This window comes from Astatotilapia calliptera, chromosome 18 (genome assembly GCF_964374335.1).
Source record: "Astatotilapia calliptera chromosome 18, fAstCal68.1, whole genome shotgun sequence".
Classification (NCBI taxonomy): Eukaryota; Metazoa; Chordata; class Actinopteri; order Cichliformes; family Cichlidae; genus Astatotilapia; species Astatotilapia calliptera.
The window spans coordinates 15646127-15657883 of NC_137439.1; the positions used below are offsets into that span (position 1 = coordinate 15646127).

The 11757-nt window shown below is 39.8% G+C and overlaps 2 protein-coding genes across 3 annotated transcripts; both read left to right on the plus strand.

Annotated features, from left to right (window-relative positions):
* Positions 1–1296: 1296 nt before the first annotated feature.
* On the plus strand, positions 1297–3796 carry bcl10 (BCL10 immune signaling adaptor). Its single transcript, XM_026149757.2, has 3 exons — positions 1297–1785; positions 2188–2476; positions 2606–3796. Exons 1-3 carry the CDS (start codon positions 1735–1737, stop codon positions 3010–3012), a joined length of 747 nt encoding a protein of 248 aa, XP_026005542.1. The 5' UTR covers positions 1297–1734; the 3' UTR covers positions 3013–3796.
* Positions 3797–4043: 247 nt separating this feature from the next.
* Positions 4044–10390, plus strand: mcoln3a (mucolipin TRP cation channel 3a). Of its 2 annotated transcripts, XM_080292230.1 has the most exons (14): positions 4044–4165; positions 4591–4822; positions 4916–5083; positions 5184–5337; positions 5568–5649; positions 5725–5821; positions 5929–6028; positions 7168–7280; positions 8170–8319; positions 8481–8582; positions 8686–8808; positions 8922–9128; positions 9250–9391; positions 9698–9837. In XM_080292230.1, exons 2-13 carry the CDS (start codon positions 4616–4618, stop codon positions 9385–9387), a joined length of 1641 nt encoding a protein of 546 aa, XP_080148356.1. In that variant the 5' UTR covers positions 4044–4165; positions 4591–4615; the 3' UTR covers positions 9388–9391; positions 9698–9837. The 2 variants fall into 2 exon arrangements, with proteins under 2 accessions (XP_080148356.1, XP_026005938.2); XM_026150153.2 differs by having other exon boundaries at positions 9250–10390.
* Positions 10391–11757: the final 1367 nt, after the last annotated feature.

The following is an 11757-nucleotide window of genomic DNA, read 5'->3' on the forward strand; positions in this document are numbered from 1 at the left end:
GGGGAAGTGAAAATCTGCATGCGTTCAGCCATTCTGTGATAGACTTCATGTTTACCAGAGTGTCACATCACTTCTACTGCGCAGCAATTCCCTTTGTATATGTGAACTTTGACCCGGTGTTCTCTCTGAACTGCTGATGATTTTAATGCTATGACCCTTCAGCTTTATTTGTATATAAACTGTTCTGTGACCTAATCGATGATACAGGCTCTGCCTGCTGAAAATTTACATTGTGATCATTGCATTTCAAAGCTCAGTACTACACTTTAAAATGTGTCCAGCTGCATGACTGACAGTAACGGAAATATATTTACTCTAATTCTCCGAGTTACTGTGCAGATTTTCCAAACAAGACCAGCAAACCAACAGTTTACATAAAATCAGCTCCACCACAGCCAACTAACTTATTAAACCCTTAGTTGTTTGTGTAGTAGTAATAACCTTATTATTATAATTATTTTTGCAGATGCTGTTTCAGATAGTTTAGTTTGTGGTGCTGTTGAGCTTGTCTTTGTTGCATTCTGAGCTTTTTCCCAAGGCTCTGTTCATCCAGTTTCTACGGAGGAACTAACACTATTTAACTTCTACGCTGTTTTTCACAAGGAAAATTTATCTGATGGCGACAGCTACTTTGCAGTGACTCCACATACAAAACATGCAAACAGATCGTAAAGCATAGACGTTTTTTGTGAAGCAACTGAAAAGCCCTGCATCACATTAAAAAAGCCTACGTTTCACCTCAGATTTGCGTCATTACAATAAATCAGCAACGAAAATTCAGAAAAAATTATAAATTGAAATTGAAATTAACTGAGAGTTGCTCTGTACTTAAGTTACTTTGTAGATTAGAGAAATATCTTGTGCAGTATAGCCACGCAGTACAGCAGGGATGCCAAACTCAGCTTAGTTAATTGCCCACAAAGAGTAAACTAGTAAAGTAAAAAGCTCATATCCCTCCTGCTTCTTTAAAACCCTGCCAGATTACAAGTGGTAACATTTCACATTATTTTATTTTCTTATTTAATAAGCAACCTTGAGATCACATAAGAAAAATAACTGCAAAACTATGTCTCAGTTTTTCCACATTCATCAGTATTATGGGAGCCTTTAAGAGGGCCACTTCTGTGCCCTGGACCACATGTTTGACACCACTGGCCTATAGTTTACTGGGTGTATTTAGGCAAGTGTAGCACTTACTTTTCTTTGAATGAATGCTGTCAGACTAAACTGTGGGGTATAGCAAAACCCGCCAAACGTGGTGTTTGTATGCGAGAAGGTCCAACAGCGCCACCTAATGGAGTTATCGAGAAGCGCGCGTGGCCATGGTCGGAAGTGCAGAAGCGCAAGAAGTCGCGCATCAGAACTCAAAGCGAAGACAGTTGCTCAGTTTGGAGTTGTTCTGGTAAAACAGGAGAAATCTTGAGGTGAACGTGGACTTTTTTATTCACAGTTACCGGTTTAAACCAGCGCTGAGTGTGAAACCGACGTCTCTGCCGTGTGTTGACGTAGTTAAGCCTCGACACAATCAGGAAGTCCGGGGATTTTTTTTCCGTTGTTGAAACAAAAAAAGTTGAATGGATAGTCGACAGACCACCTTTTATCGATTAATAATAAGGTGTCAGCTTATTTAACTTCTATAATTTATTCGCTGTTGTGTTTTAATCCACCACTACGAGATTATTAAAATAATCTTCAGTCGTTACCACCTGGATTTTCACTTTGCGGGGGAGAGGGATGGATGCTCCTCACCTCACTGAAGATGAAATGGCAGAGATAAAGAAAGACGTGAGTATTATACTTCAGGCACGCTCTGGCTTCCTAACAGATGCCAGATCAATCTGATAAGGGGAGCCATGTGGAAACAGATTCACTGCTAAATATATATTTATGCTTTGCTTAGCGCTATAGGCCTATTAAAAGGAGGAAATGCCCCCACCACACCCTCTTTGTGCCCTCACAATTTCCACTTTCTGTAGGATTTAACAGCAGGACAATAAGATGGACGTTTAGGGCACATCTGGACACCCAGCTTACTTTGTATGTGCCACAGAGAGAGCAGATCCAGGCCTGCTGTAGTCTTTGATTTGGGGGAAGGGGGGTGAACCCTGGACTGTGTGTTTCCTGTTCATTGACACCTCACTTTGCTCTCTTTTCATCTGCCCTCCGTGACTTCCTGTGGCTCTCCAGGTGCTGACCAGATTGCGGCACTACCTCTGCGATAAAATCAGAGCAGATCGCCACCTGGACTACCTGCGCTCTCGCAGGATCCTGACACGAGATGATGCAGAAGAGATCAGCTGCAGGACTACGCAGACCAAGAGGATGGCCGTGCTGCTGGACATACTGGCTGAGAACCCCCGCGGCCTGGATGCCTTGATCGACTCGATTCGGGAGATGCGCTCGCAAAATTTTATCATCGCAAAAATCACAGACGAGGTGCAGAAGGCCAAAAATGAGAAGATCGAGTCCCTCAGAGGTTAATACGTCCATTTCTAAAATAGTTGTGTGTCTGTGTGTATGTGTGTAATGCAAAAAAGTGCTTAATGCGTTTGTTCTTTATGACTTACAACTGTTCCCCTTTTTTTCCCCCTCTTCTATTACTCAGCGGCAGGAGCTTCCAGTTCCTCATCTGACTCCACTTTCAGCACTCCAACCTCAACCAGCGACCTCCCATCAACATTTTCAAACAACTCCACCTTGCTCTTTCACCCGGACAGCGAGAAAAGCCCTTCCAACTCAGATGTGGGCACCTCACTCGATCTGCTGTCTTCGCAAAAAGCTGGAGACTCCTCCGTGGCTTGCGCCAGCATCGCCACGCCTTCCACGACATCATCCAGCCTCCCGAAGCCCGGAGACCCCGGGGCGCCTCCTCTGCCGGACGAGGTAATGGTCGAGTCCCCCTCCAGCATAGATGCTGGAGCGCCGGGGTGCACTAGCAGTGGAGGCGATCCAAACTTCCAGCCCCTCCGGTCGCGCTCCCTCACGCCAACTTCAACTAGGAGCATCTTTTAGGAGCATATCTCAATAAGACAGTTCTCAACCGGTTAAAAAGCCAACCACAACACTCACTCTCTCTTTTTCAGTGATATTCGTGCTTTCGATGAGGCAGTTGGTGAGAAATTGCTGCACATGGGCATATACTGTATACTACCACTATATTAGCTAACTTTTAGAATGAAAATGGGGGCATTTTCTCATCAGCTAGGCTAACTTTTAAAGATTGTTTTTTTGTTTTTCAAATGGTGCCAATTTGTTACCAAACCAAACCCTAGGGTATGGAGATTGCCTAGTTTAAAATGGAAAATATGACTAAAATGAGACAACGGTGCCATCAAAGAAGAAAGAGGAAATCTGCGCGTGCATCGGATGCATTTCTAACGCGGTTAGATTTCCAGCGTGATGTGTCAGGAGTGAAGAAAATGTGACTCACCCTCTCTAACCTCTCCTACTCCCCTTCTGTGACAGGAGGTGTGATTTTTCTGATGAGCTGTAAAGGCCGAATGCAGTTTCTATGTTGTATACACTTGAACGACTACTTGAGCATATATATATATATATATATATATATATATATATATATATCCATGTGTGTGCGTATAAAGAGCCAGTCTTGGAGCAGAACTCCAGCTCGTGTTTTTCTGTTGTTTGTTTTCATGTGTGTGCATTAAGTCATCAAGAATTTGCTTCATGTTTTTGTCACTACAATAGTCTTGAATTAGTAAACATAGTTTCAGTGACATCCTATTTCTTTCTTTATTCACTGGTCATGTAATAATAAAACTAAAGGTTGTTCATATATGGACTGCGCTTGTGTTTCTTTTTTCCTTTTTTCATTGTGTGGTTGATTTCCTGTAGTGATTATGAAAAATCTAAATGTTAGAGTGCCGATAATTGTTAAAATAGGGCATCAACTGTCGAGGTCAAAATGAAGTTATTGACAGGCCTCCAACGTCTAAATGTGTCGTCAGCTTCTGGGTGTGCAGACGTACTTTTTTTTACTTCTGGAAAAAACTGGAAAAGCTACAAGTGGCGCAGAGGAATGACAGTCATTGTGGTGACGGCTGCAGTGGTGACTGTATCACCTGGTTTTTCATACACCGCTGAGAAGCCCTGAGTGTTAGACTGGGTGAACTTTGGGTCGCTGGTGCTCGGCGAACGCTAACAGGTATTTAATTTATTATCATAATTATGTGTAGAGTGAAGTTTAACAAATGTAGTTAGCATCTGATTTAAAAATATATATAATTATATAACAACATCCAATATAAGCAGCTAACTTTTATTTATTAAGCAAAAATATGTGTAGTAATTGTTTTCACACACCTCTCAAATCTGTACATTTCTCTGCTCCCTGTTGCAGGAAGCCCTATGAGCTAAAATGGGCCAGTGTGTGGTAACCACACTGTGGCTGTGGTTTTGTAGTGTGTTGTGGCTCAGTGTTGCATAATTAGTATGTATTGAAGTATAACAATTAAACTATAAAGAAGAGAATAGCAGCAGTGTACACAGGCTGGAGAACCAGTTAGATAAACATCAGGCTGACTGGAATGGCCAGATGCTTTCTTTATCTATTAAACATTTCTGATGCAGGTGTCACAAAGCTGCCTTCAGCCTAATGGAGGACTCCAAGCAGCTTTTGGCTGCCAGGTCAGAGGAGAGTCAGCGAAACGGCTGCTGCGGCTTAGATACAAAGACGGTGGAGGATTTCAGACGGAGGCTCAAATACTTCTTCATGAATCCCTGCGAGAAGTACAGAGCCAGGGGTCGAAAACCATGGAAACTGACGATACAAATAATAAAAATTGCAATCACTACTATCCAGGTAATCCTTTAGTTACGTGTGAATGTGTACAGAGGTCGGGAGCTACTTGTTTTTTACCTGTGAGACTTTCTTTCTCCCCCTGTTTCCAAACAGTTGGTGTCTTTTGGACTGAGTAATGAAATGATGGTGACTTTCAAGGATGAAAATTTGATGACATTCAGGAATCTGTTTCTCAAAGGATACAAGGATCACCGGCACGGAAGCCTTTCCCTTTATACCAAAAGAGATGTGAATGAGCACATTCACTACATTATCAACAGGGTACTGAAACCTTTGTTTAATCACGTGGCATCTTCTATTTAATTTTAATTTTACACTATTAAAAGATGTTTTCTGTTTTCTCTTTGTCTGTTTTTTTCAGTATACCAATCTCCAAAACCTGACTGTAGGTAATCTTGCATATGAGCTCATTAATGGCGACTACACTCCTCTGACTTTGTGTCAAGTGTTTTATAGAAACAGCACCATCGATCCTGAAAACGACACCTTTGATATTGATCCGCATATTGATAAAGGTACAAAAACATAACGTAGCTGCAACACTGTTTAAGTCAATGCTTAATATTCTGTGCAAGATATATTTATTGAAGCTGATTCATGGCAAGAATGGAAAATAATCACACTGTGCACTTGTGACGTGAAAAGAGGAAGCTTGTTCTACTCTTCACAGGGATTCATGCTTCATCGTTCCTCTGCTAAATAATACAAACTGAAATAACTTCTGAACACATTTTCTCCACCACAGATTGTATTTCCATACACCCTATGCAATCATTGAGCAACGACACTCTGGCAACGCATCCCAACTTCTCTTTGGATTTCAGAAGGTGGCTAAACTAAAAATATTGGTTTCATGTCCAATGATAAGAGTGTTGGCTGCTAATATATGTTTGTGTGTCCAGGCTGCTATCTGTGAACATCTACCTAACTCTGAAAACCATCAATCTGCAGACTGTGCGGCACCACGAGCTACCAGACTGTTATGACTTCCACATAGTGGTTGGTGACACTATCTGAAAAGTGCCAAAATCTCAAAGATATATTTTCTATAATATTTTAGAAGATTTTACAAGCTCAGTGATGAACCATCCTTTGTTTTTACACAGATCGTTTTTGACAATCGTGCACACAGCGGAAAGATAAAGGTTGATATTGAAAATGATGTTAGAATTTATGAATGCAGTGACTGGAACGTGGAAGGCACATGTGAGTAGAAATAGTACTGAGAGACACCAGGAAGCAAAATATTTGTTAGTGTTAGTCAAACGCCAGCAGGGGGCACAGTAACACTTTTCTGCTTTTCATAATACAGCTGTGTTCAGACTCATAGGCATGAATGTCATGGTCATTTTGTGCTTTTAATGATTTCTTTGAGGTCTTCTTTTTCCAGGGTCGAATGAGAATTGGATACAAAAGGGTTTTTTTGGTCAAAAGTATAATAAGTGGTGCAGAAAGTTTTACATCAGCATGTACTGAGAGGGTGTTGACCAAGAAAGAAGCTACTGTTCCCAAATCAACACCTTTAAGAAAACCCAAATGCATTCTGGAGAAAAGTTTCAGATGTTCAGACCAGATAGACTGACCTATTTGGCCACAGTGGTGAGGGGTAAGTTTAGAGGAATAAAGGTGAGACTTTCAAACCCAAGAACAGTGTACCAACTGTTTTTCCTGCCACTGGTACTGGTACATTGTACAAAATGGGTAGAATAATTATAATGATGGAGAAGCACATCCAAATACTTCAACGTCACCTCAAATTGACAGGTAGATGGTTGAAACTTGGGCACAGTTAGGTGTTTCAAAAGGACAAACACATCAAACTGGTTTTGGAATGGATAATATAGATGATAATTTCATTTCTCATTCGAAATTTTTGAACTATGCTCGAAAGCTGGGCTCATGTCATGAAACCAACCAATTCAAATGAACCCTACCAATTCTGCAAATATGCTCACATATCCAGCCAGAATTACACAAGAAGCTTGTTGATGGCTAACAGAAGCATTTATTTGAGGTGCAACTCACTGAAGGACATTTAAACAAATATTAGTGGGGGTGTGTGTACATGTTTGAGCTGCTATGTCTAACTTTGACCCTATGTGGATTTGAGAAAATCCAATGTAAATCCAATGTCGTACGCTGTACAATTGTTCCACCCTGGAAAACAAACAGTTCAATCAAATCACTAAAAACCCCAAATTACTATGACATCCATGCCCATATTGAGTGTTCGTAATCTTTTGATTGCAACTGTACCTGCATGATCCAAGAAATGACAAAGGTTATGTCTCAGTTTTATAGAGACAGAGCCCCAAAATATTAACACCTGACCTCAAATGTTCTAGCTGGGAAGAACGATTATCTCCTCTTGTCGTTTGATTCTGTGGTCTTCCTCGCCTGTTTCGCCTCTCTCATCCTCTGCATACGATCTGTCGTCCATGGCATCCAGCTCCAGTTTGTAAGTATCACCACAGAAATACTTTTAGCATCTGGCTCAGTTAAGACACTAAACAGCACCCGAGGCAGCCCATAATTATAGTTGATGAGGTCAATCAAGTAATGTTCTCTATACTTTTGGTGAGGGGCTTTACATACTGGTAACATGATGTAGTTTTTAAGAAGAGCACATATAATTTTGTGAAAAACTCTTGAGCCACCTTTCATTTCTTTATATTTTGCGGGGAAAATGGGACATAGGTGCAGAGATTTATGGAAACATACAAACATGTTGGCATGACCACCTTTATTCTTCTGTCTATCAAGATGATTTGACACTACCACTTATTTTCAGTCCAGTCCTTCTGTAATTTGGCGTAACTCTTGATAGCCATGCTTCCACCTAAGACTGTTTCTGATGAGGCTAGATGCACTTTCAGATATTGTTCTTCAGCTCTAGATAGTGTTAGGCCTGCCACTTCTTTTCTTTTCCCGTTTCCTCAGATTTTTAGGGATACACTGCACACCATAAAGAGATATCCCAAATTATGGCATAATAGCTCTTTAGAAATCACCTTGTTATTGCAAAAATATATTTTATGCCCGTCAAACTGTGTTATCTTTGTCATTTTTTGTAAATTCAACTTATGAAATGGGAACAATTGATGTGTGACATGTTTTAACAGACTGCCAATGTGTGAAGATACAATTTAAAATTTATTCAAAGATGTTTGATATGTGTAGACCCAAAACCATAGTCAGGTGACTCAAGATTTTTGCACAGTATTGCTTTATAGTATTAGCTAATAGACTAAGCATGTTAAAATGTGCCTGTTACTACTGCCTGTAGTAACATCTCATTAGCTGACTTGTTTGACAGTCTGTTTGTTTGATAAATTTCTCATATGTAGGAGTTCAGCATATTTTTCAGTGCCTACTACAATAAAACTGTGTCCTGGTCAGACCGCATGGAGTTTGTGAATGGCTGGTACATCCTCATTATTGTCAGTGACATAATGACCATCACTGGATCAGTGCTGAAAATTGGGATACAAACAAAGGTTTTCTCTTTTTTTCTTTTAGAAATCAGTGAATATTTTCTAAATGGTCTGAAATCAGTATGTAAAAACACTTATACTTGGCCAATAAACACGATTCTGATTCTGATGTAAAGGGTTGCAGAATTATCAAATTTATCAGTAGTATTTTTTTTCTTTTGCAGTTCTTAACAAACTATGACGTCTGCAGTATCTTGCTGGGAACAGCCACGATGCTTGTCTGGGTTGGTGTGATTCGTTACCTGAGTTTCTTCAAGAAGTACAATGTAAGACTTTCCTAACAGTGCCTAATAAAAAATACTTTATACAAATAAAGACCAAATGCATTTCCAGAGGGACTGGCATTTTTTCTTCTTCTTTTTGTTTTAGATCTTAATCTTAACCTTGAGGGCGGCTTTGCCCAACGTGTTTCGATTCTGCGTCTGTGCAGCCATAATCTACCTCGGGTACTGTTTCTGTGGCTGGATCGTCCTTGGACCTTACCACGACAAAGTATAAACACTTTAATTCATATTACAGTACAAACATTAGGGTGATCTGTTCCGACATGATTTCCAGAAACACGATGTCAGAATGTTAATCGTTATTTAAACATTGTTTTACAGTTCAGAACACTGGCTAAAGTGACAGAGTGCCTCTTCTCTCTCCTCAATGGTGATGATATGTTTTCCACCTTTCTGAGGATGAGAGACAAAACCTACATGGTGTGGCTCTTCAGCAGACTCTACCTCTATTCCTTCATCTCTATCTTCATCTACATGGTGCTCAGTCTGTTCATTGCTCTTATCACTGACACGTACGAAACCATCAAGGTCAGTCCGAGCCACCCTGATATTTGATATCATGCGGGGATGTAATTTACTGTTGAATTTGAGCATATTTTATTTATTTATGTATTTATGTATTTATTCTTATAATGGTTCTTTTTTTCAGCATCATCAGAAAGACAAGGAGCCAGTGTCCCAGCTTCAGGCCTTCATTGCAGAGTGCATAGATCAGCCTGAGTCTGGACGATACCAGAATACTGACGAGTCGACCTGCTGCATGTTTTCAAGTGGTTGCTTTGGATAACAGGGTGTAGTATCATCTTTTTGCCAATTGTGAGCAACGGGGTTGCCCTCATGTGACTGCAAAATGCCCCACAGGGTCCTGAGAGTCTGTATAGAGCCTTTGTTAACACTATTGGGTGATAGTGATGGAATATCTTCCAACTTAAACAGATGTACTTTTACTTGAGTTCTGACTTTTTTAGAACTAGTAAATTAGCAAAGTTCCTATGTTAAGGACATGCTGATATTATATGGCCACATTATAAACCAATGTAACATCAATATCAAGCATTGCCGTATAAATATGTCAAATAATATTCTCTTCTTGCCAGTGTTGCATTCAAACATGGAGGGCAGATGTCTCAGACATTAGTGGAGAAAAACACTAAGAAGAACTTCCTCCTGGCTACACAACAACGATGTAACTTGGCGATCTTTTATATACAAGCACTTAAGGAGAAAATTTAAACATATTTCTATTTTCATAATCATTTATCCAACTTGGAGTCTTCCTACCCTAGCTGACATTGGTTGAACAGTGGGGTTCACCCTGGACAGGTCGCTAGTCCATCACAGGGTCAACACAGAGAGAAAAACAATCATTCACACTCACATTAGCACATATGGCCAATTTAGAATCACCATTAGCCGAACAAGCACATCTTTGGACTGGGAGTAAACTGGAGCACTTGGAGGAAATCCACACAGGGAGAACATGCAAAGTCCAACAGAGGGTACAAACCCAGAACCTTCTCGCTGTGAGGAAACCATGCTAAAAGATGCAACTCTCAAATAAACTTCACAACTTAAATGCAAAGTAAAGTGAAAGTGAATTTCCTGAAACGTAATTGCTTTTCATCTCTTTATTTTGTGCTGAGCACAGTTTTTTTTTGTCATCAATACAGAAGCATATCCTATGACCTGTATAAATTACTTTGTGTATTTTTGCTATACTTGTATTTTTTCTTTTGCACAAAATGTCAAATTGAGCACCTTATTTAGATAATAAAGTTTGAATTTCAGTACTGAAAGCTTCTTAGGAGTAGTCATGTCCCTTCTGGATATATTTCAGCGCATCTTTAGCCATAACAGTGGCACCTATTTTAAATTTAATCTGACTTTTTTCTCACAAACATGGTCGGCAAAATATCTGAAAATAAAACATTTGTTTCAGCTGAATTAATTTTACCTCACAGCACTTATGACATGTGCCAATGATGTCTCTGAACCAATCATAGCACAGAAGCAGCTCTTATAAAGTCATCAGTGACCTTAAGATCAGCAGATCTTAGCTCTGTTTGATCTCACTGCTGCTTTCAACACTGATGATCAGGACATTTCAACTCAAAGACTTTATGATCCAGTTGATTTAACGGGTTCAGATTCTTAATTGGGTCTCATTGTATTGTACCTAAAGGCTCGGGGTTTTTTTGTTTCAATTATTTGATTTAGATCTGCATAAATGAACATTCAATCAGGAGTTCTACAAGGGTCTGTCCTTGGCCCATTACTCTTTAACCTTTACATGCTCCTGCTTGGTATTACCATAGAGAATAATAATATATCCTATCATTCTTATGCAAATGATACTGATGTGCCTACCTTGTTCCTCTGATGATTTAACCCCTGTACATAACCTAATAAGCTTCTCTGATGACATTAACTACTGGATGTCTACAAACCCTTTGAACAGAGCTGAACAGAGACAAGACAGAAATATTTGTTGTTGGTTCAGAAAGTCAGAGACAGAATTATTTTTTTTTACACTAATCATCTCTTTTGCGAGTAAGTTGGGAATCCTTGCATTATTTTGGACAATGATCTTAGTTTTGATAATCATATTAATAAGGTTATCAGAAGTGCTTTCTGTCACATATCAAAAGTTAGAAAATTCTCAAACTGGCTCAGGGAAATTGGTCCTTATAGTCAAATCAAGAAGTTTAGACTAGTGAAACACACTATTTGCAGGATTATCCAATTTATCAGTTGTACAGTTTCAGCTCGCCCAGAATGCAACAGTTAGAGTCCTGACCTGAAGTGAATTACCTCTATCACTCGCATTTTACTTTTTTGTAAGGTTCTACTGTCTTGTTTTCATTGTCTTGAGGCATTATCTTCTATTTCAAGCACAATGAGTCTATGTGTAATGACAATTAATTTGGCAGCCGTCAAAACAGGCTTTATGTGTAGTAATACTTCCTGCAGCCACAGGGGGCGCTGCAGTGACATTTATGACACCTGACTGTGGCACCTGACGGCATTTCTCATTTGCATAATGTACACCCAATGCACGGCCCTCATACTGGTTGCCTAACAACGGTGCCACCAATAACAATGCAGTTTGATTGGACGACAGCGGAGGAATAGACTTCAAAAAAAAATAAATACAAAC